Here is a 24,787-nt window from a genome sequence, read left to right as displayed (position 1 = left end):
ATATGATTGAAATGGCCACCTACCTCCTACAAATGCAAATGCCAGCATTTTGGGTAACACTTTACAATAAGGTCCATTAGTTCACATTAGTTAACATGAACTAAGAATGAACGATACTTCTACAGCATTTATTAATCTTAGTTAATTTCAGCATTTACTAATGCATTATTAAAATCACGAGTTGTGCTTGTTAACATTAGTTTATGCACTGTGAACTAACATGAATAAACAATGAACAACTGTATTTTTATTAACTAACAGTAAGAAAAATTAATCAATAATGTAGGCTAATAAATGTATAGTTCATATTAGTTAATATATTAACTAATGTTAACAAATGACACCTTAATGTAAGATTTTTTTTCATTTTATTTTTGGAAAGTAATGTGTTGTTTAAAAATACCTTAGTTTGTTATTATGTTATCCAATATAATGACATCCATGTGTTTCCAAATACTTTATGTGGCCACAGAACCTTCTTATTCAAGGACACAAGTGCACATCTCCACAAGGGGGCAATAATGAATAATAACAGAGGAAGAATTTTTTTGCATTTTTTTGAAACCTCCTAAACCTATGTCTACTTAAATAATGCTAAACATCTGTGAAAGGCAAGTGACTTTGTCATTTTAAAGCCCTGTGTTTTGATTTGAGGTGTAAAGTGGCAAACTGATTCTGCTGTTTTCTCTCTTTGCTAAGTGAATTCCATGTGCCATATCTCATTCATCACTTGGGGGCAGAACTGAGTGGGTTTTTTCCCTTCATTTCTTTCCTGAGAGAACTTCAAGGGTTTATAATAGCAGTGCAGCTACACAGAGGACACAGAGTTCTGTAAGATCTAAGGCTGGGTAAGTGCTTCAATAAGATTACTAACATTTAGAACATTATGAATAAACTACCTGACTTTTCTTTCTCTTAATGCAACACATAACCACATTAATAAGCAATTTTCAAAGACCTTAACAGTTTTTTATCATGATACATTTAGTAGTTTTGTGTCTGTATAATGTTACCCTTTACCAGCAATTATAATGAACAGTTACAAATAGATGCCACCTATTCAACATGGCATTAAATCTGTTGCAGTAATGCTAATGCAAGAAACCCACCGATTCATTTCTCCTGTGCTCTAGTCTTTTCCTGTTACTGCGCATGCTGCTCTGTGTTCTCACTCTCCAGGCCTGAGCACACAGGAAATGATGCAGAGACTCCAGACGCCCATAGTGAAGCAGCTTTCCAGCCCATGTTTGGGAAAGGGTGAGCGTTTATGATCTGTCTTTCATATCCAGCAGCAAGAAACAGTCTACCATTAGTATTTTTAATATCAGTATCATATCATGGATTTTTTTTTTTATGAGATTTGAGATTTTTTTTTATTGCAGCAGTTTTGAATTCAATTGTTTACTGCAGGAATGGATTCTGATTCCAACCAGAAGGGGGCAACCAGGAATGTTATCCTGGGCCCTAAAAGGAGACATTACAGAAACATTTATATTTGCTAATTTAGCAAATGGCTTTATCCAAAGGAATGCTAGGGCACAAAATAATCCATCCTAAGAAGACAGTAACATGAGAAGTGCTGCAATACAAATACCAATTCTAGTAAAAGCAGAAAATTTTACTAGACATTAGGTAAATGTAACATTACAGTAAATGTAATGTTACATTTACTGTAACATTAGGCATGATACAGTAAATGACAAAACAAAATACAGTTTGTTTTGTTTGAGACAATCAGACATTTTTTATATAAATAGGGGTATAAACATGGGTCCTGCGATTCCTATCTGCATCCCTGTCATAGCCTGTCCTTAAACTTATCAACTCATGCTCATTTCCTTTGGAAATATGTGATTTGCACAGAAGCTTGAAACGCACAATGTTCTCACAGCGGTTTTACAAGCTCGATCAAGCAATAAGACATGTCAGTAAATATACATCCATAGTGCCTTGCGAAAGTATTCATACCCCTTCATCTTTTTCACGTTTTGTTATGTTGCAGCCTTATGTTAAACTGCTTTCAATTACATTTTTTTCCACATCAATCTACACCATAATGACAAAGCACAAAACAGGTTTGTAACTTTATTAGAAATAAAAAACTGAAATAATTCCATTGCTGAAGTATTCATACCCTTTTCTGGGACACTTGTAATTTAGCTCAGGAGCACTCATATCGAGTTGAGTTAAACTGTGGAAAATTAATTTGAATAAGTATGATTTGGAAAGGCACACACCTCTCAGAAAAGGTTTAACAGCTGATAATGCATATCAGAGCAAAACCCTGAGGTCAAAATAACTGCCTGTAGAGCTCAGAAACAGGTTTTAGTCAAGCCAAACATCTGAGGAAGAGTTCAGAAAATATTCTGCTGCACTGAAGGAACCTTCTTCTTAGAGATGGCCTCCTGGCCAAACTGAGCAATTGATGGAGAAGGGCTTTGGTTAGAGCGATGACGAAGAATCTGATGGTCACTCTAGTTGAGCTCCATGATCATATATGCAGATAGGAGAAACCTACAGAAGGACAAACATCACTGCAACACTCCACCGATCTGGGCTTTATGGCAGTGTGGCCAAACTCAATCCTCTCCTCAGTGAAGACACATGAAAACACACTTGGAATCTGCAAAAAAAAACTGCCGCGAGGATAATGAAAATTAGGCTGCCTTACTCCTCATTGAAAATGTTTTTAAAAAGGTCTTTCAAAACAGGTTTATTATACAATGAATTAAAGGCCTATAATTAAAATTTTTAACACTCCAATCATCAATGAAAAGCTTTAGCCTATTTCAAGCACCGACTTTTTTTAAAAGAAAAAAACAACCTGTTTAACACAAAATACGTTTCTTCTCTCTCCAATTTTTATTTATTTAATTTATTTTTTCCACTAGCCTACGTTTCGGGCTACAAGAGAAATATTAAGGGAATATTTAATAAGGGAAAAATATTTTATCATTAGCTAGCTCCACACTGGAGAGCTGCTTTAAGTGAAGTGAAGTGAAGTGACATACTGCCAAGTATGGTGACCCATACTCGGAATTCGTGCTCTGCATTTAACCCATCCAACGTGCACACACACACCGTGAACACACACCCGGAGCAGTGGGCAGCCATTTATGCTGCGGCGCCCGGGGAGCAGTTGGGGGTTCGGTGCCTTGCTCAAGGGGACCTCAGTCGTGGTATTGAGGGCGGAGAGAGCGCTGGACATTCACTCCCCCACCTACAATCCCTGCCGGCCCGAGACTCGAACCCGCAACCTTTGGATTATGAGTCCGACTCTCTAACCATTAGGCCAGGACTTCCCAAAATTACAGAAAATCAAGTTGTAATTCTAACTGAAAGCGACACTGACTCAGGTTTTTCATGTTTAATACCGTAAAGCTGCTTGAATTAAGGCTATCTATTGCATAAAGTACTCTATAAATATATATTTACATATTCATCCAAACGCCCCTTAGGTTTGGCTGCATTTGCTCTGAAACGAAGCGCTGTGTGTCTTCTTCTGTTGAATTGCATCCAGGACAGCTGAACTACAGTCTACGAGATCAAAGGCAGATATCGCATTATTCTCACTCATGTGCTGTGCGGCTGATAAACGTGATAGCCTATAATTTCAGTTCTGTTGCTTTTATATGAATATAAATATGATGAACAAGACACTCGAAGTGCATGCTATTTTCACTGGTGATCAGTTCTGCACAGATTTTGAGATGTTCCTCACTGCAGAACACAAGATCCAGGGGGTGTGGTTGGATCTAGATCCAACTCCTCCCACCTTACATATACCTAAACCTACCCGTCTCCACCCCATGATCCCTAAGCCCACCCATCCCCACCCCTAAACCTACCCGTCTCCACCCCATGATCCCTAAGCCCACCCATCCCCACCCCTAAACCTACCCGTCTCCACCCCCTGATCCCTAAGCCCACCCATCCCCACCCCTGAACCTACCTGTCTCCACCCCCTGATCCCTAAGCCCACCCATCCCCACCCCTAAACCTACCCGTCTCCACCCCATGATCCCTAAGCCCACCCATCCCCACCCCTAAACCTACCAGTCTCCACCCCATGATCCCTAACCCCACCCATCCCCACCCCTAAACCTACCTGTCTCCACCCCCTGATCCCTAAGCCCACCTATCCCCACCCCTAAACCTACCCGTCTCCACCCCCTGATCCCTAAGCCCACCCATCCCCACCCCTAAACCTACCTGTCTCCACCCCCTGATCCCTAAACCCACCCATCCCCACCCCTAAACCTACCCGTCTCCACCCCCTGATCCCTAAGCCCACCCATCCCCACCCCTAAACCTACCCGTCTCCACCCCCTGATCCCTAAGCCCACCCATCCCCACCCCTAAACCTCCCCGTCTCCACCCCCTGATCCCTAAGCCCACCCATCCCCACCCCTAAACCTACCCGTCTCCACCCCATGATCCCTAACCCCACCCATCCCCACCCCTAAACCTACCCGTCTCCACCCCCTGATCCCTAACCCCACCCATCCCCACCCCTAAACCTACCCGTCTCCACCCCCTGATCCCTAAGCCCACCCATCCCCACCCCTAAACCTCCCCGTCTCCACCCCCTGATCCCTAAGCCCACCCATCCCCACCCCTAAACCTACCCGTCTCCACCCCATGATCCCTAACCCCACCCATCCCCACCCCTAAACCTACCATCTCCACCCCTAGATGTGGATCCAACCCCGCCTCCTGGGTCTTTGTTCTGCAGTGAGGGGCTACTGCAGATTTTGCTCATCTCAAACAAGTCTATTATGCACCGTTAATGCAGCGTCAGATGCCGAAAGCGCCATCAGTTTTTACTTTCACATCCTAGTGAATCAACTGAGATTAAGACCGCATAACTCTTGGGCAAAGTTTGCACGTTGCTTGTGTGGGTCGCCGTGATTTTGCCAAGTAAGACATGTTCCCGGATCAACATCTTTTGTTGATCCTGGATCAACATTACTGTCCAAAAATATAGACTTGACCCAATCCCTACCCCTAAACCTAAGCCTACCCATAATTTATTCCTAAAATCAGTGGGAAATGATAGCTGCTTAACAAGGGTGTATATTCCTGAAGATTTCAGATATTTCCTGAAAAAGTTATATTTCTATTCTGATCGGTTGATTGTTGATCCAGGAACATGTTGTACTTGGTGAAATCACACTCACCTTGCTTGTGTGATATCCATCGGCTGGCCTTCCTGGTTTAAAACAAATATTTACAATATTTGCGCTACGCCACTGGACTCCGTCCGTTAGTTAGCCTAGTGCCCGCTCACTTTTGCCCAGGCCCGCCCAAAAATACAATTCTGGCTACGACACTGCTACTGAACTATAACCTATTACATTGTTTGCAGTTACATTGTAAACAGAGCCTCATGATAGCAAAGCACCTCTGAGCCATCAGGTGCAAGAAAACAGAGTGGTAGTCATTCATTATTTACACAAGCATTTACAGCCTCAATGTAGAAAGGTATTCAACTAAACTTGCACAGCTTAAATGACAGATCTTCGGTTTAGATTCTATACTCGTCAACTCAAGGGTCTCACCTCAGTCGTGGTATTTAAAGTGAAAGAGAGCGCTGGTTATTCACTCCAAAAATGGCTTGATAACTGAGACTGTTAAAATTTAATTCAAGTGATGAAGGATTTTGAAAGTCTGGCAGTAATCAGTGTTGAGTTCTACCCTGCCTGTTTGGAAATGATTAACATTTGAAAACATTAGAAATGTAGAAAAGGAATCAAAATGTAATCAGTTACATTACTTTAATAAAGTAATTGAAAGGTTACACTACCTATTACATTTTAAGTAGGGTAACTTGTAATCTGTAACCTATTACATTTCCAAAGTAACACTGCTCACAATGTTGCCAGGTATGTCCTCTATTGGTAATATATTGGTAACATAATGACTTACTGGCAACGTAACTGCAACGTTGCATGCACGTAATTTCATGACCATCATTTACACGTTCTTTATATGCTCCGAATACCAGAATTTGCTATTTAGAAGCATAAGTAAACGTCAGACACAAGATTGAAAGTTCCTATAAGATAAAATGTTCAGAATATGGACAATTGCTTATATAGTGCAAATAAAGAGATTGCATTTCTGTGCAATAATATGTAGAAGTTTCTCCTCGAAAATGATTTTAGAATTTTATTTCAATCCATAAAACATTTTAAAAACGAAGAGTGCCTTAAAACTGTAATTTAATTTGTGTTATAATTTGCTTTTAGTATTATTTTAATGTTTATTTTATTTACTTTTTATTTTTAGTGTTTTGTTTATGCTGCTTGGATTTATTGTTAATGTGTTTAACATGTCTGTTTGTTATTTGAAGGTTTAATAAAGTGATAAAAAGATTAATGTAGTGACGTGACATGCGCGCGCGCATCCACAGCTGGCTCACGTGACACTCCGCGCGCGCACAGGATGTTTACAAGAAAGGAAAATACATTTTTATGCGTCTTTTTATTTCTTAACAAGTTATGAAGATAAGGTTGAAATAATGACACGGAGCAGGCTACACCATCTCATTTTCGCAGATACTGAATCAGGAGGCACTTTTTTAGCTACTTCAGCTGCGTCTGACAAAATAATTCGTTTTTCTGAGGTGAGTATTAGAATTTATAACAAATAAATAAGTTTATAAATGTATAAAATAACTCTGGAAAGACGCTAAAACCCTTTTTTATTATTATTGTTGTTGTGTGTAGTACTGGGCCGTTGAGAGTTACCATGGCAACCGCGGACACGTCAGCTTCAGCTGCTGGAGAGGACGCGTCTGACATTTCTCTCCGTTTCTCGTCAGTTATACCAAAAAAAATATAACAACTTCGTCAGATTAGTTAAGTAACACTTTCCACAGTCTACTTTGAGTACTTTTGTTAATATTTATACCTCTGTGATTATGGTATCTTTCCTTAATTATCTGAAATGTCTGCTAGCAAATGTTACGCTAGCATAGCATATCTGTTTATATTTATTCTGAGCACTGAACGTCCAGAATGCTTTCATTCATATTTCGCTGTATATCCTATGTTTTTATTAATAATTTGAGTGTATTTTACTGTTCATACTCGTGTGTTTTTCAAAATAAAGGAACTGAATTCATTTCGAGTCTGTATCATTCACAGCTGTTGAAACAGCCTTTACATTAGTTTGGGCATATTTGGACATAAATTAGGTTTAACTACTTACTGCATGTCCGCCCATAGAAAATAAATAATTATAAAAATTTACCAACTGGTTACCAGCACACAACTATTGATCCGCGACGTAACTTTGGTCACCAGATTACGTTTCACTTACGTAACAGTTATGTAATTTTGTTAGCTGGGATGGGATGGGAGATTTTCAAGCTGCACCTTAATTCCAGCCTGAAAAATCCACTTCCAGTTCCTCCCCCAGCCCTGTTCAACAGCCTGTAATAATACCCAGTACATCACTAGGATTGTGAGGCGTCCACGTGACCTTTCTCCCAAGTTTCAGGTCAGGCTGACAGGCGCACTTGCTCTGACGGAGTGAGTTGGGTAGGTTTTGCTGTTGGAGCTCCAGTTGGATAAGGTATGAGATAAAAGCAGCTGTTACAGGAACATAAAGGACAACAGTCAGATCAGGTAAACCTACTTCCCCTTTGTCCCCTCACACTAAGTTTTTACAGTCTGCTTTCCATATCTCAGTTTGTGTGTTTGTGTGTAAGTGGATCATGCTGTGTGCTTCAAACAATCACTGTGTCTAAAAAGACAAATGATACATGGATGTGATACAAATAGATGCTGGGCATGCTCCCATGCTTTGGGACAACATGAACAGCACCCTTTCTGTCAACACACAGTTTAAGCTCTGAAGCAACCAAGAGGTATCAGTTTCAGGGGTGATTACCTCTGGACTTTTAGTGACATGATGCCCCATGCAGACCAATGATAGTGGCCAGCAGAACTGTTTATCTGGGGCTAAAATGATACGTGTCTAAAGCAAGGTCAGAGCTGGGATTAGAGGCTGTTTTGGGGGGTGAGGGATAGCTGAAGCTGTCAAAGGAGATGCTCTTTTGGCCACAGATTCCGTTCACATGAACAGTTGGGTTTCAGAGATCAGCTCGGGGATTTATGGGCTGAACTTTACAGGGTCGTGAAGGAGTAAATCCCAAAGAGTTGGGAATCCCGTGTTTGTATGTACGGGCTGGGAGGATTGACCAAGGTCCTGTTTGAAAGCGGTTCTCGATATAGGATTCATGGTCACTTTTTGTTGACAGGCGGTGGTGACATATTCAAAGGATTAGTAGCTCTGTAGACATGAGGCTTTCAACCTCTTAAAATAGAGAGAGAGAGAGAGAGAGAGACACTCAAGAAAACAAAACTGTAGTCAGACAACAGCAGTTTCTCATAGTGCGACTGGACATGGCCCACACAAAACATAAACCCACACATTTGAAGTGCGGCAGCTAAGAACAGCCGAAGCTGAAATGGCAGTGACGGGGGCTGAAGGTAAGAATGGCAGCAGTCGCACAGCTGTGCATGTCAGGTCACCACAGACAGAAGTAGAGTGTACTCATTTCAGAACCAGTAACTATTTTCTGACACGTCTTGTATGTACAGTGGCAGTGTAGGACGACTTCCTTGTTGTCCATGAAGTGTTTGAGTGCAGTGATCCTAAACAAAGTTTGGAGTGGAAATAGATGCAATGGTCAATCAAAACAAAAACAATTGAGAGAAGCTAAGGGCATGGCCTTGAGTCAGCATTATTTTTCAGACAGACTTTGATTTGTGTGTAACGGAGAAGATATTGAAGCTTGTGATCTTGTGGGAAAAGTGATTGTGATTTAAAACTTTGTTAATTTTATTTCTCAATCAATGGAGCTAGATGAAATATGCTCCAGTTTTGTGCCAGATATCCTTTGGCTTGTTCTCAGATGCGTAAAGTAGCTATGGTTAAGCAGCTGGCAACAGTCAGTATGACGGGTACAAACTGGAAGTTCTCAGAATGGCTTAGAAGAATGGAAACCTTGACAAAGGGATCTGGTTCTTGCCAAGGATAGCATCTGATATGGCCACTGTGGACCATGTTCCTAACTGTTCAGGGAGAAGTCACAGCCAGGGCTCAGACACTTGATCTATCCTCACACAGACATAACTGTTTTATAGGGCAGTGTGTCTGCACCTGTGCACTGGCCTAGTGATTGACTTTGCAGGCCTGAATCAAAGGCCTGGGAATGCACATGGCATCCCAGGAATATTTACAGCAAGCATATTGATATGAACCATGAAACATATATCAAAGTGTTGTTTTGAGCAGTGACAGCAACTCAGGAACTAGTACAGCACTTTTGTAAATGCTTGTTTGATTTCAACACGACTTAAAATGAGAATTGGACATAGGCCTTAGAAGATGACTTCATGAATTCAACAGCTTATTGTTACTGAGGTGTGTTTAAATGTTCCCCTATACAGATATGCCACGGCAGTTCCCAAAGATTGCTCTGAGTGATGTGGATGAGGAAGTTCGTCTGCTGGCGGAGAAGGTGTATGCCTCGGCACTGAAGGAAGAGGACACAAAAGATGCCCTGTCCTTGTACACTGTTCCTGAGGACTGTCCCATAGGCTTGCAGGAAGCCAAACAGAGGGAGCTACTCAGAGAACTGGCTGAGCAACAGTCAGAGGAAAGTGCCAAAAGGTCAGAATCAATTAGTTCTTCAGTGTAGATTACTATCAGTAGCCTCACCCTGATTGAGACACCAGGTCGTACCAGTCTATGGTAGACAAGCTGGTCTTTGGATGTGATGGTTAGCTGGTTAGCTGTTTTCCCAAAGTGGTCTTTCATTATTTTGACCAATATGTAGACCAGGGGTTTCCAAACCTGCTTCTGGAGAGTCAACGTCCTGCAGAATTTAGCTCCAACCTGCCCCAGCATACCTGACTAGATGTTTCTAATGTTCCTGAAGACCTTGATTAATTAGGTTCAGGCATGTTTAATTAGGGTTGGAGTTGAACTCTACAGAACAGTGGCCCTCCAGGATTGGAAACCCCTGATCTAGACCAGCTTGGGCCAGTTAATGACCACATTAAACCATCTTGAAAACATGTCAAACCAGTTACCATCAGATGCTGGAATTCATTTTGAATTACTGATATGACACACATGCTTAATGAATTTATTATTAAATTTTTAGCCCCTATTTGTTTTAATCTTTTATAGGAAGAAGAGTTTTAAGATGATTCGGTCCCAATCTATGTCACTACAAAACCCATTAAGTACGGATAGTGTTCGGGGTGTGGTGATGCCCCTCATTTCCCCTTCCTCTACCATCTCACAAAATTTCCTGGAGTATCAAAGAGTCACCATAAGTGGAGACTACTGTGCTGGGGTGTGTATAGTTACAATTTACAATCAAACAACTTTCTCTACTTTGTCATAATTTGTTGAAGGTTTAACCACCACAGGCGCTTTTAACAGCTAATCATGTTTTAACAATCGTGTTCTGTCTTACAATAACTGTGTTCTTACAGATTACAGTTGAGGACTATGAGCAAGCAGCTAAAAGTCTGCTAAAAGCTCTCTTTATTCGAGAAAAATACTCAAAACTGGCATATCACAGATTCCCACGGACCACTACACAGTTTTTATATAATGCAGCAAATAAACAGTGGACAGAAGAAGATGAAATCTTTCCAGGTACATCTGTATTTGCTTAGAGTTTGCTTAATCAGACATGACATGGAGACCATGTTTTTTTTTTCTAGGTATATTTTAGGCTCTATAAACATTTCAGTGGATTTTTTGTTTACAAAACTGATGTTCCTCTTTAGTCCCTGTCTAAAGTCGCTTCGCAAGACATCAACGTTGAACTAATTTTAGACATAAGAGCTGACATGAGTTATATGTAGCTCAACTAAGAACACTTGAAAATTTTGTGCTACTATGGGAACGATTCTTTCTCCTCTGATGGGAAAAACCAGCGTTTTTCTGCTGGTCATCAGCAAGGGATACTGTACTGGTCTACTGGTCTTCTTGCTAACTTAACCAGCAATACTTTCTTGGTCAACCAGCTATGTTTTGCTTACCTTTTTTTTTTTTTTTTTTTTATTCTCCTGCTCTCTGTAGATATCTGTCCCTGCCCTGGTGAGGGAGAGGATCCTTACAGCATGGAGAATATTCCAGATAACCTCAATTATCCGATGAAGATGAAGGATGGTATTATTTATGTATATGAAAACACTGAAGCTCTGAGTATGAACAAACCACACTGTCTGCCTTATCCAGACCTGGAGACATTTGCCATTGACATGAGTCATGTGCTCGCCATGATCATCGACGGACCTACGTAAGTCTCCAACAAATATCACCACCGAAGTCACCAATTCTCCTCATCTGCAATTCTGAGATCTAAAACAGTATTTCTTCTTTAAACAGTAAGACCTACTGTCATAGACGACTGAACTTCCTTGGGTCAAAGTTTTACCTACATGAAATGCTCAACGAAATGGCGGAACTAAAAGAACTCAAGGGTGTTCCTCATAGAGATTTCTACAATGTCAGAAAGGTATAATTTGGAACACATCAGTATATGCAAAAGTGATTTTCCCAACTGCCTAAATGTACACAAATGCTAACTTACAGGTGGACACGCATATCCATGCAGCAGCATGTATGAACCAGAAACACCTGCTTAATTTCATCCAAACAACCTATAAAACTGATGCAGAGAGAGTTGTCCTGGAGAAGGCAGGGGTTAAACTAACTCTCAAACAGGTGTTTAACAACCTGAATATGGACCCTTATGATCTTACTGTAGACTCCTTAGATGTCCATGCCGTAAGTACAGTCTTATCTATATGTTGTATATGTTACAGCACAAGGATATGGTGGTGGCATGTACAGTATACTTCATGTTTAGTTTATTTTCAGGGTAGACAAACCTTTCATCGCTTTGACAAATTCAACTCCAAGTACAATCCAGTAGGAGCAAATGAGCTACGGGAAATCTACTTGAAGACTGACAATTACATCAAAGGGGAGTATTTTGCCCTCTTGATCAAGGTACAGTCATTTTATCTACACAAGACTAAGGGCGTGGGTTCAGTCAAACTATAGAGATGCACCGTGTTTTTACCTACACAGATTATATTATTACAAATATTAATGCAAATTTCAGTGTAAAAGTGAACCTTTTGAAACTCTAAACTTAAAATTTGTGCTTAAGCACAGTTTTGTGCCAGAAACACAGAGACCGTCAAGATACCAACTACTGTACTAGTGAATAATACTTTACCTGTTGAGGGCAAATGTAAAGTTCAGCTAACTTACATTTACATTTTTTAAATGTATAACGTAAATTTTTTTTTTCCAAAATGTACTCGTATATTTCTCATTTAAGAGTCTTTTGTATCTTTTTGACCCTGTCAGGAAGTAGCACATGATCTGGAAGAGAGCAAGTATCAGCATGCCGAACCGCGACTGTCCATCTATGGACGTTGCCCCGAGGAGTGGGAAAGTCTCTCCCATTGGTTTATTCAGCACAAAGTGTACTCTCCAAACATGCGCTGGATCATACAAGTGCCCAGAATATAGTAAATAGCTACATTAATGCTACATTTTCAGAAAGTATTCATTTCTTGTTGTGCAATAATGTTGTGTTTATTTCTTTCAGTGACATTTTCAAGTCACGTAAGTTGATTCCTAATTTTGCCAAGATGCTTGAGAACATTTTCCTTCCTCTGTTTGAGGCAACAGTGAATCCTCAGCAGCACAAAGAGCTCCATGTATTTCTAAAATATGTAAGTTCAAGGTTCATAATAGATGTAAATAAGTTTAATCAACGTACTTTAATTGTTTTAAATACTTCATGGCCAGATGTATGTGGACATTCCCTTTTAAGTAATGGTTTGAATATTACAGTTATTCAAATCTTAATGTTTATAGCATACAATAACATTCTAGAGAATTGTGTGCTTTCAGGATCATGAAAAACGTGACTGGTCTGCACAAAGCCCAAATCTGAACCCCACTCAACATATTTAAGGATTAGGCCTAATGAAAATGACAACCGCAAGTCAGGCCCCATTAGCCAACGCCTGACCTCTGACCAATGCCTGACCTCACTAATGCTCGTGTCTGAATAGGAGCAAATTCCTGCATCCATGTCCATGTACATCTAGTGGAAACCTTTTAAGAAGAGTGGAAGCTGGTGTCCACATTATTTTATCCATGTAGTGTATTTTATATTTTTGTTTTGATCAATTAATAATCATAGTTGTTGCAATGTTAGAACATTATTTCAAATCACAGGGTACACTTCAGATTGAGAAAAACATTGCAGACTCTTTTTTTCTCCCCCTAGACTTTACTTATAGGATGTCCCCTCTTTCACAGGTGACTGGCTTTGACAGTGTGGATGATGAATCCAAACATAGTGATCACATGTTCTCTTATAAGAGCCCCAAGCCTGAGCAATGGACAACAGATGACAATCCGCCCTACAGCTACTACCTCTTCCACATGTATGCCAACATCATGGTGCTCAACAACCTCAGGAAGTATGTGCTCCATTATATCTGTTCCACACACCAACTGGAAAATTCCATTAGGTGAAGGGAAAGGCTACATTTCCCATAACAATAGGAAAAATGTCTGCATTGAAGGAGGAAGTAAACAGACATTACTTTAATATTTGCAATAAAGATCTTCTACAATGCCCCCAGGCTTTTATAAACTTTGAATAGGTACCGAAAGGCATTCAGGAAGAAAAGGTTTCCAATTGCATATGTGAGTGTTCCACTATGCACCAGGACATGTATAAATACCACTGTATCAGTAATACACACATATTGGCTTACAACTAGGATACTGTTAAAGCCTCTGGAATACTGTCAGTAGAAATAACTGACATAATATTTCCAATTTATAAAGAATGGATTATGGACTGGGCCAATAACACAGGAATTACAGGAAATGTTTCAGATAGCCTGAATAGTGTTCTTTATTTGATGGCATCTAAATGAATGAAATGTCAAAAAAGATAATTGAATCTGAGTAAATAAAAATGACATTAAATGAAAACATTTTAGGGGATCCTTGAAATAACAACTACAGGTTACCACTTTTTTCAGTTTATGTTTTAGTATGCCACTAGGATTTTTACTGTGTCCCTTTGGCACCCAAATTAAAAGTTTAATGCCAGAGGTTGCGAGTTGAGATTGCCCCACTATGCCCCATTGTATATGTAACATGTACACAGACAAACAGCACTTGAACACCTGCCTGTGACTTTTTAATCACAATGTGAAATTGATCTAAGTACCATCTATTTTGCCATCTGAAGCACTAAAAGTCAATCCCTCCAGGATTTTGCGATTCTACAAGTGCAGAATTTAATGCAAAATCAAGCAGCTTGCATATTCATCTTATTTCTGCTATTGTATACAATTCTGTATTTTCAGCCAAGCATAATTATTCATTATTTACTATTTTAGAGTATTTCTGTGCTGCATTGCGTTTGAGGGACAAGGACCCCAAATTCAGTAATTATGTACAACAATTTTAATTAGAATCTTACAGTCGCTAACTTTACTTACATAAAAACATCAGGATTATTGGTGCATTTTCACGGCAATCAATGAAATCTCCACAAAAATCTGAAGTCTTGGTGGGACTGAAAAGTACCCTAAATAGCAGCTGTGATGTTGTATGCTATAGTGTATTTTGTCTCTAATGTGTTCATTCTTGCAAATGCCAATTTATTTTTCTCATTTGTTCTAATTTCTTGTTATTTGGACACTATAACTGCAACAAACGGAGGGCTATAATTTTCTATTGGTTGTTTCAGCTTGTATATGTGTGTGTTTTACAGGGAACGTGGTCTTAGTACCTTTCAATTTCGTCCACACTGTGGTGAAGCTGGTTCTATCACCCACCTGGTTTCAGCTTTTCTCACTGCGGACAACATCTCGCATGGTTTAAACCTGAAAAAGGTTAGAATTAGAAGATTAGTTCAGACTATTGTGGTCAGAGGCACTTAAAAATGAAGTCTTGTGCAATATAATTCAGAAAACATGAGAGACAACTATTCATTGTACGAGCTTATTAGTCAAATTACCAAATATATTGTACTTGATGGTGGTGGCAAAGAAAATGGATTTCAGAGTTCAAATCTTCAGCCCAAGTCTATTCATGAAGTTGCAGATGAGACATGTGGAAGCAAGCGGGCCCAAGAGCCTGATCAGAGCATTTAATCTCATGATCAAACTGAACAAGCTATCATACGTAACACGTGTGTTTTTTCCAGAGTCCAGTGCTGCAGTACCTGTATTATCTTGCCCAAGTGCCCATTGCCATGTCCCCACTGAGTAACAACAGTCTGTTCCTGGAATACTCCAAGAACCCACTGCGAGAGTTCCTACACAAAGGCCTGTGTGTGTCGCTCTCCACTGATGATCCCATGCAGTTCCACTACACCAAGGTCAGACTCATACAACCATCTTACAGCTGTACCCCAATTTCCTAAATGTACCTGAAGTACCCCCTAAAATGCTCTAACCTTTCAATAAATAAGCTCAATAATGAATTTTAACCCTGTAATGTGATCACAGTTTAATAAAAAACATTGTACATTAGGCCTATTAATTGTAATGATTTCATTTCCACGGTTATTCAAACAACGAATAAATTATATGGAGAAAACAAGCGAAGAACACAACAGAGCTTTTTGAAACTCCGAAACAGTGAATCATTTTGAGACGCAATGGTGCTGATTCGAAGCGCTCCAATTGGATTGTGTATCACAAATCATTTGATTCAGATCAGGACTTATGTCGAGTTCACACTGCACGATTTTCAAACACGTCGGATCGCCGTTGTTTTCACACTGCATGACTGTGAAAATTACATCTCAGAAAATTTGAATATAATGAAAAAGGTCAATATTTTTGTCATTCATTTCAGAAAGTGAAACCCATATATTATTTAGATTCATTACACAAAGAGTGAAATATTTCAAGCCTTTATTTGTTGAAATTTTGATGATTATGGCTTACAGATAATGGAAACCAAAAAATCAGTGTCTCAGAAAATTAGAATATTACATAAGATCAATAAAAAACGGATATTTTAAACAGAAATGTCAGGCTTCTGGAAAGTATGTTCATTTACTGTATAAGCACTCAATACTTGGTTGGGTCTCCTTTTGCATGAATTACTGCATCAATCCGGCGTGGCATGGAGGCAATCAGCCTGTGGCACTGCTCAGGTGTAATGGAAGCCCAGGTTGCTTTGATAGCGGCCTTCAGGTCATCTGCATGGGTCTGGTGTCTCTCATCTTCCTCTTGACAATACCCCATAGATTCTTTTCCACCAAGGCAGTTCCAGTGCTGGTTCGGAGCCAGAGCCTAGTTTCAAACCGGTTCCTTGTCTTTCGGCACCCAAAGCACCAGCTCTGAACCAGGAAAAGTGGTTCGTAAGTAGCACCAAAACAGTGCTGGGCTAGAAGGAAGAAGGCTGGGGGCGGGGTTACCGTGACCAACAAGACGAACAGAAACTTTGGACCGCCATATTTGAAATAGCAGCTAAACGCGAACACGTTTGATTCGCCATGTTTGGATGCCGATGTAGGTTCGCAAAGCCATGAACATCAATAGCAATGCAACGTCCGCCATTGTTGATAGTTTGTTTAGGCTTGTTCGGGATGGATCGGAGCTGCGCAGACCGGTCGGTGCGAGGCATCGGGGTGCTGCAGGAGCGACTGGAAAGCAGACAGCTCTTTATGCTTTTGGATCGCTCTCTCGCGGCGCTTTAGTGTGTTGTGTGCCGATCGATCGGTCTGCGTGGCGCTGATGCACCTCGAACAAGCCTGTTGTGCCGCGCTAGTGAACTGAAACATGAAACGGATTGTGACGTAAGACCTGGCTCTGTATTGGCTCGCTAGCCTGTGGAAAAGCAACCGGTTCTTAAAGGGCTCGCCAATCGAACCAACTATAGCACTGGCTCTGAACTGGCACCTGGTTCCAGCTGGTGGAAAGGAGGTATATGGGGTTCAGGTCAGGCGAGTTTGCTGGCCAATCAAGCACAGTAACACCATGGTCATTGAACCAGCTTTTGGTACCTTTGGCAGTGTGGGCAGGTGCCAAGTCCTACTAGAAAATGAAATCAGCATCTCTGTAAAGCTTGTCAGCAGAAGGAAGCATGAAGTGCTCTAAAATTTCCTGGTAGATGGCTGCGTTGACTGGACTTCAGAAAACACAGTACACCAGCAGATGACATGGCAGCCCAAATCATCACTGACTGTGGAAACTTCACACTGGACTTCAAGCAACATGGATTCTGTGCCTCTCCACTCTTCCTCCAGACTCTGGGACCTTGATTTCCAAATGAAATGCAAAATTTACTTCAGAAGTGGCTTGGTAGCCCTTTTCCCGAAAACGTCTGAGCGTGGTGACTCTTGATGCACTGACTCCAGCTTCAGTCCACTCCTTGTGAACTATCCCAAGTGTTTGAATCAGCTTTGCTTGACAGTATTCTCAAGCTTGCGGTCATCCCTGTTGCTTGTGCACCTTTTCCTACCCAGTTTCTTCCTTCCGGTCAACTTTGCATTTAATATGCTTTGATACAGCACTCTGTAAACAGCCACACCTTTCAGTAATGACCCTCTGTGACTTACCCTCTTTGTGGAGGACGCGTCAATGTTCGTCTTTTGGACTGTTGCCAAGTCAGCAGTCTTCCCCATTATTGTGGTTTCAAAGAACAAGAGACACTCGGATTTATACTGTATGGATGGTCATTAATTGAAACTCAAATCAATGAAGAAATGAGATACTGATTTTTGACTTTCATGAGCTGTAAGCTCTAATCATCAAAATTAAAACAAAAAAACTTTTGAAATGTTTTACTTTACATGTAATGAATCTAAAATATATGCAAGTTTCACTTTTTGAAATGAGCTGCAAGAAAAAATGAACTTTTTCATGATATTCAAATTTTTTGAGCTGTATCTGGGGTAGCATTCAGTGCTGCTGTGTTTACATTGCACAATGTATCGCGACAGGGGGTTTCACATTGCACGATTTCACAATAGGAAGAATCGCCGACAACTGTCTGATCCGCAGACTACGTTTCACAACAAAACACACGCAAGAAGTCGAGCAGACTGGAAATTTTGCGCTGATTTCCAGCTATAAAAAATAACATACAAATATTTGAGAAATCAACATATAAAATATTGGTCACAGATTATTGGTCACTTTCTAAACAATAAAAGTGTAGCGCATCCACTAGTAATTATATATAAATGGTTTTTACCGATTCAAATATGTTAGAAACGATGCATCGCGATACAAATGCCAACTTGTATCAGATGCAGTTTTTAAACCGATGCATCGCGTCGTTAACTTTTGTTTGCCGAATAGGGGAATCTTCCCATCCCTAATATATACCGTACGTTAACGGTTGCACTTCACCGTAATTTGTCATTTGTTTGCATTTAAAGATTGACACCATCATCACTGCTGTAAATTATTTACAAGAACAATATTTCACTACCGATCCTCTACAGCTGAAAAGTACTCCATGCCAATCTCTAGGTATGGTGAAGGCTATGTGATGATGTGGGGCTATTTTAATTCTAAAAGCCAAGGGAACTTTATCAGGATGCATAGTATCCTGGATCCATGAAGTAACTGGCTTTTAAAAATAAAAATCTGCCTGCCTCTATGGGAATTTAACATAGGGGTGTCCAAACTTATGCACCCTGTATTTTAAGGAAGAACATTTATTTATTTACGATACATTATTCATTCACGATACATTATTCATTCACAAAGAAAATTGGTGTCCTTAAAGGTTGGATTTTTCCAAATTTTTTTTAATTAAGGCATTAAGTTCAATTTCCAAAAGATTATTTTTTTATTTCTCTTTTTAGTCAACTTTAGCATGGGTGTCTAAATGTATGCATAGCACTGTGTATATATATATATATATATATATGTATATATGTATGTATATTGTAATTGTTTTACTACTGCAGGAGGCTTTAATGGAGGAGTACGCTATTGCAGCCCAGCTGTGGAAGTTTAGCACATGTGATGTGTGTGAGATCGCCAGGAACAGCGTGCTGCAGAGTGGCCTTTCCCATGAGGTAGTGCACATCCTCAGTTCATAACCGTGTATAAATATTTATTCAGCACAACACTGAAGCCTCTTTGCAATTTTCCTCAGGAGAAAAAGTATTTCCTTGGGGTCAATTACCTGAAAGATGGACCAGAGGGGAATGACATTCGGCGGACAAATGTAGCCCAGATCCGCATGGCCTACAGACACGAGACACTGTGTAATGAACTCAGCTTCCTCGTAGATGCAGTAAAGTCAGAGGTTGTTGGGTCACAGTAGCTGTCCAATACATCTCTTCTAAGCCCTCTGTGCCCATTCTGTATATGCATGATTGCTATTTTTATAAACACTCGTAAACACTATCGTCTGCCTATGCAATGACGTGAAAAGTGTTTGGCATCCTTGACATTACATTACACGGGCAGTGTCTCCCTCCTGTGGAGATTGTGAACTATATCCTCAAAATATTTATGCGCTTCAGAAATAGGCAGACACCGAGATGCTTCCAAGTATATATCACTGCAGCCCGGAGACCTCCAAGTGGGAGGGACTTATGCCGCAAGTAGGTTGGGACAGCTCCAAGAGGGAGGGTAGGTTTAGGGTTGGGTTTGGTGTAGGGCATATTAACAAGGCCCATACCATTTGGAGTTGACTCCGACCTCTGTTTATACCTTATATCTCGATGGTTCTCTGGCAAAGAAAAAGATCTGGAACATTCCACCCACTGCTATGCAGAACATATAAAGTAAAAAAAATATATATATAAATACAGCCTCAACGTTTTGGTTTGAATTTATTTCTTTGAGAATATTTTAATTTGTGAAACATTGGTTAATGGTTTGTTTGATGCAGTGCCTGTAGTGTGCTATGTTTTCTGAGGCCAACATATGTATTCCTTGAATCAACTTAATAAAATCTAAATTCCGCTTTAACCTAGTTTTTTTTTATGTTTCATGTGTGGAAAACAATTTTGTAAATGGCTAAAAAGTAATTAATAAATTCTTTCTCCCTGTATATTGTGTGCTTTTTCATTAATGTCCAATGTCATATAATCCTTTTCATCATATAAATATATTCTGTACACATGCAAAAACGGAAGCAGAGAGTGTCTTTATAAAGCCACTGGTGCTCATTGGATGTGGTGGAGGTACAAAAATAAAATTATATAGACAAAATACGTCCAAGGCACTCACGTGGTAAGATAAAAAGCCTTTAATGTACTGGTCTTAAATCATTACAAAATGGTTCAAAGTAGATCTATGCATTTCTGCAAAAACAGCCTTCTTCAGAACCTGAGTGAGTGCCTTGGAAGTATTTCGTCTATATATTCTGTACATATTCTATTCACATATTCCGTCACAGGAATAAACTACTTTCAAAATATATTAAAATGCTATATTTCTACTATATATATATATATATATATATATATATGCATATATATATATATATATACGCTGTGTATATATAGCCTATGCGTCCTTGATTAATAAAAGTTATTTTTTGAAAGAATAATATATATATATATAGTCAATTAGTTATTATAATTATATTCTCAAGCAACAATTTGAATTATTTTTGGAGCAATAAATTTGAATTGAATGTCCAGACATTTAGCAAAATCAGTAAAACAATGTATTTAATAAAATAATTATTAAAAAAGCACAATAAAAAGCCAGCTTCCATAAATAAACGTGTGTCATTTTGTACTTCATTACAAAACTACAACATTGTGACACAAACACTTCAGTCTCAGTCATTCCAAGATGTCTTGACAAATACAGAAATGTCAGTCCTGGTCTGTAGAACTGCTGTTTTTGTTTTCTTCCTCGTTCTCCTCCACAAGCTCCTCCTGTGGTTTCTGCATGTCTGTTTTGCTACAGTGCTCCCAAACCTCTGTCTCAATGTACTCCTTCTGCTGCTCGCTGTCACACTGCGTCCTGCAGGGTCTGTTCCTGTAGTGCACAAATGTCAATGGTCAGCTTCTCTAAAATTTAAGTTGAATTCAAAAACTGACTTGAATTAAAATTAGCTCTGGAATCCCAGAGATTTGCTCTGGGATTCGGAGCTTAATTTTATATTTGAAAACATTTGGATAGTTAAACAAAAGGAATATAACTTACGTTTTGAAATAGTAAAGTGCTAGAAAGACAGCAAGCATGACTGTGAAGGTGACTGTGATCAGTAAAGCAGCTGGAACAGCTGCAAATCACAAAAGAGAAAACAGTAAATACAAGCAAGCCGTTGGGTTTAACCAAACAATAACTGCTGTTATATGCTCATATAATGAAAATAGCAGGATCATACCCTCAATCAGGGTTCCACTCATGGGCAGATGGTTCCCTTCATCATCCATGTCGTTAACAGAGGGACTGTGAGATGATGAAGAAGAAGAAGGAACAGAGGAAGATGGGGAACTGAGTGAAGACGATGGGGAAGGTAGTTTAGAAAATGGGGTTTTCCTCAGATGAACTCCAGCTTGAGCCGTGGGAAAAACAGATGAATGTGTTGTGATTGGCTTTCTTGTTGTCGTTTGGCGTGCGACCATGGAAGCCTGCTTTTGTGCCTCAAAATCTGCAAACAGAACCGATTCAGGCTTGTTACATAACAGACATGACAATCAAACAAATCTCAGCGGTTACGTCCGTCTTGATCAGACATTTGCCAATTCATCCCACTCGCTTCCTTCCATTTCACCACATCCCTGGCCCTCATAGGAAACCAATCTGTGATGATGTCACATCCAGAACTTCCTATTTCCTTGATATTGATTTGATGCCAACTACACACAAACGTGGAAAGGAGTTCATACAATAAATGTGTATCAGGCTTGTAAGTAATAAGTATGGATTTTCAATCAATGGGACTCATTCACTATAATCGTATACATATTTGTGCATAAAATCTGTGTATGAATCTTAATGATTTGCCATTAAGTTTGCATTAAAATTTATTTAAAATTTGTTCTAAAATTTGAAACTGAAACTATGTACATGCAAAAAAAAAAAAAAAAAACGTTATTTTGTCTCAGAAACTATTATAATAAACCAATTTTTTTAAATAAATAGCAATGTAATGATGTGATTTTTCAAAAGGACGAATCATTTTCTTAGTTCTTAGTAGAAAACATGCATCAGAATGTTTTCTTGTATTAATAACCTGAGTATTTATGTACTATCATTTACTAACCACACATGCATATTTTTGTGTGTAAAATCTGTGTACGAAGCTTAATGATTTGTCATTAAGTTTGCATTAAAATTCAATTGAAATTCTAAATCTGTTCAGCTGAAACCACATGTATACAAAAATCACACACAAAAGTATTAATTATTTATGAGCAATAATCAATTAAATAAAAAAATAAGAATTTATGAAAGGTCTGCAATCCCATATAAAACTGTTTTAAGTGGTTTTGAAAATAGCACACTTTGCTTTGCTTGATGATCTTGATGCGCATGCAGTTAAGAGCATGTGAAGGAATGGTGACCGAAAGGTGTAGTTGTGCGGAAATCCCATATATGGAAATGATTAGGGCATGTTTTATGTAAATTACTATCACGGCCATGTAATCTCATATATATAATATGACATATTCATTAACCTCGAATAGAGCTTTTTCATATGCATTTGTGAATTCCAATCACGGATACGCAACCACATTGTGTAAAATTATCAAGCAAAATATTTTACCTGTTAAATTGAAGCAGAAGGCATCAAACTCTCTACTGGGGTCTGCACGCCACACGACAACCCCAGTCTTGCCCTCACCACAGTTCGATTTGACCTGAACTCGGGGAACAACAGCTATTTGCTCATCTACCCACCCGAACCTGAGATTTAAAAAGAAAAATGTTGATAATTTTTTCATTTACAGTTTGACATTAATTGGTTGATTCAGCATTATGTTGTTTTTACCTGCATGTCTCCAGACCGTGTTTCTGGGCCTCTGCTACCTGTGCTTTGCTTGCAATAGTCAAACCTAGATGTTCACAAAGATCTCTGGCTGCTGATGCACTTAAGGCGTATGTTTTTCCGATGGAAGCTTCAAACACACCGGAGATGGCTTGTTTAGGGTTCACTGTCCATCAGAGGAAGAAAAAAGAAATAGAATTTAATCCTAACACTATTAAAGGTGAATCAAAAATCGTAGTCACATTTTTGGTACTTATTATTAAGCAGCCAAACATTCTAATTAATTTATAAAAACTCATATACATCCACAGATATTTAAGATAAATAAATGCCCACGAGGGACCTACCTTTTACCAACTGGATGTCAAAAGTTAAGCTACACATGAATAAACTGCTGAAAAGCATCATCATCATCATCATCCTCATCCAGACTCTTGCCATGGTGGTGAAGTCTGCTCTCTCGGAGTCTCTGAGCAAAGTGCGATCGGTGTGGTGTGTCTGAGTGCCAAGTGGAGAGGTTATAGGGAGGCTAAACTCCCCAGGGGTGCGGCCTGTGCGTAGAGGGGCGGTTATTGCATAAATGACCCGTACAAAGTGTCATGACCAAGCTGCCGCAGTGGGGAAGAGGAAACAGGAGGTGCGCTGGCATCTCTGATGAGGGACCGTGCTCTTCAGGAGTCTGGTTCAGGCCAAGGCGAGAATGTTTTCACCATGAAAACAGCCAGTGATGACTGAAGGCCTGCTGACGCACTGCACTACACAGTCAAACATTTCCATCTTTTGTGTCATGGCTAGTATAGTAGAAATCCATTACCTATGGCAGGAAATCCAATGTTCCAGGCTCTTTTCTATGTTCCTGAAACAACTGATCACTGGAAGCCAATTTCCCACACCTAATTATGACATAAAAAGTCACAAGGGAAGCTCATTTCCACCACATAAGAAAAAAAATGATGCTTTGGTAAATCATAATTATGACAAACAATAATGAGGTAAAAAGTCATAATTATCACATAGAATCAGAATCAGAATCAGAATGAGCTTTATTGGCCAAGTATGTTTACACATACAAGGAATTTGTTATAGTGACAGAAGCTCCACAGTGCAACAGAAAGACAGTAACAGGACAGGACAGGACACAGGTAATAAAAACAAAATAACAAGAAATAGCCAATAACCAATGTAAAAAGCAGCCAAAAAAAAAATAAAAAAAATAAAAAAAATAAAAAATAAAAATACACAATATATAATATAGGCGACTATGTATGTACAGGTCAAGTATGTGCAAATTAGAAATGATAAAAATAAAAATAAAATAAGTGAGTGTGGTGAATGGATAATGAATTAGTTGTGTGTTCTACATTTATTTATTGAGTGTTCATGAGATGAGGAAGCCCAAATTATGAAATAAACTGATCATCACTATTAAAGGCCAATTCCACCACATAAGAAAAAAAATCATGCTTTGTGACATTATAACATAAGTCATCATGACAAATTTTGAAATGACAAAATAAAAAGTTGAAATTACAAAGAAGATGAATAACAGAAAACAGTCTTTAATTAATCCACAAAGAGGTAATCCACATCAGACAGGCAGGTAACACACACACACAAAGCAACTTTAAGACTGGACTAAGACAAACTGAACAGACAAGAATTTAAATAGGGAGGCACATGAGGATAATTAACAAGACACAGCTGAACATAATGACGAAATCAAAGGGGAGACAGAGGCCGTTTCTCAATATGCGTACTTATCTGT

At 39.3% G+C, this 24,787-nt stretch overlaps 2 protein-coding genes across 4 annotated transcripts; one reads left to right on the top strand and one right to left on the bottom strand.

The window, feature by feature from the left end:
• The first annotated feature begins 757 nt into the window (after positions 1-757).
• Positions 758-20,121, top strand: ampd3a (adenosine monophosphate deaminase 3a). 3 transcript variants are annotated; one of them, XM_079422778.1, is made up of 16 exons: positions 758-848; positions 1,134-1,257; positions 9,465-9,687; positions 10,210-10,378; positions 10,521-10,686; positions 11,116-11,335; positions 11,425-11,554; positions 11,632-11,826; positions 11,920-12,051; positions 12,418-12,581; positions 12,662-12,788; positions 13,384-13,547; positions 14,861-14,981; positions 15,296-15,469; positions 19,025-19,135; positions 19,216-20,121. In XM_079422778.1, the coding sequence occupies exons 2-16, from the start codon at positions 1,197-1,199 to the stop codon at positions 19,384-19,386; spliced, it is 2,328 nt and encodes a 775-aa protein (XP_079278904.1). In that variant the 5' UTR covers positions 758-848; positions 1,134-1,196; the 3' UTR covers positions 19,387-20,121. The 3 variants fall into 3 exon arrangements, with proteins under 3 accessions (XP_079278904.1, XP_079278905.1, XP_079278906.1); XM_079422779.1 differs by having other exon boundaries at positions 765-848; positions 1,180-1,257; XM_079422780.1 differs by lacking the exons at positions 758-848; positions 1,134-1,257 and adding an exon at positions 7,465-7,634.
• A 605-nt stretch (positions 20,122-20,726) lies between these two features.
• On the bottom strand, positions 20,727-23,520 carry lyve1a (lymphatic vessel endothelial hyaluronic receptor 1a). The gene is made up of 6 exons (XM_079420231.1): positions 23,370-23,520; positions 23,026-23,188; positions 22,801-22,940; positions 21,415-21,681; positions 21,231-21,309; positions 20,727-21,062 (listed from the first exon to the last, which is right to left on the bottom strand). Exons 1-6 carry the CDS (start codon positions 23,461-23,463, stop codon positions 20,897-20,899), a joined length of 909 nt encoding a protein of 302 aa, XP_079276357.1. The 5' UTR covers positions 23,464-23,520; the 3' UTR covers positions 20,727-20,896.
• Positions 23,521-24,787: the final 1,267 nt, after the last annotated feature.

Source organism: Barbus barbus (genome assembly GCF_936440315.1).
Source record: "Barbus barbus genome assembly, chromosome: 1".
NCBI lineage: Eukaryota > Metazoa > Chordata > Actinopteri > Cypriniformes > Cyprinidae > Barbus > Barbus barbus.
The sequence above is the reverse complement of the archived record's forward strand: the minus strand, read 5'-3'. Positions and strand labels throughout refer to the sequence as shown.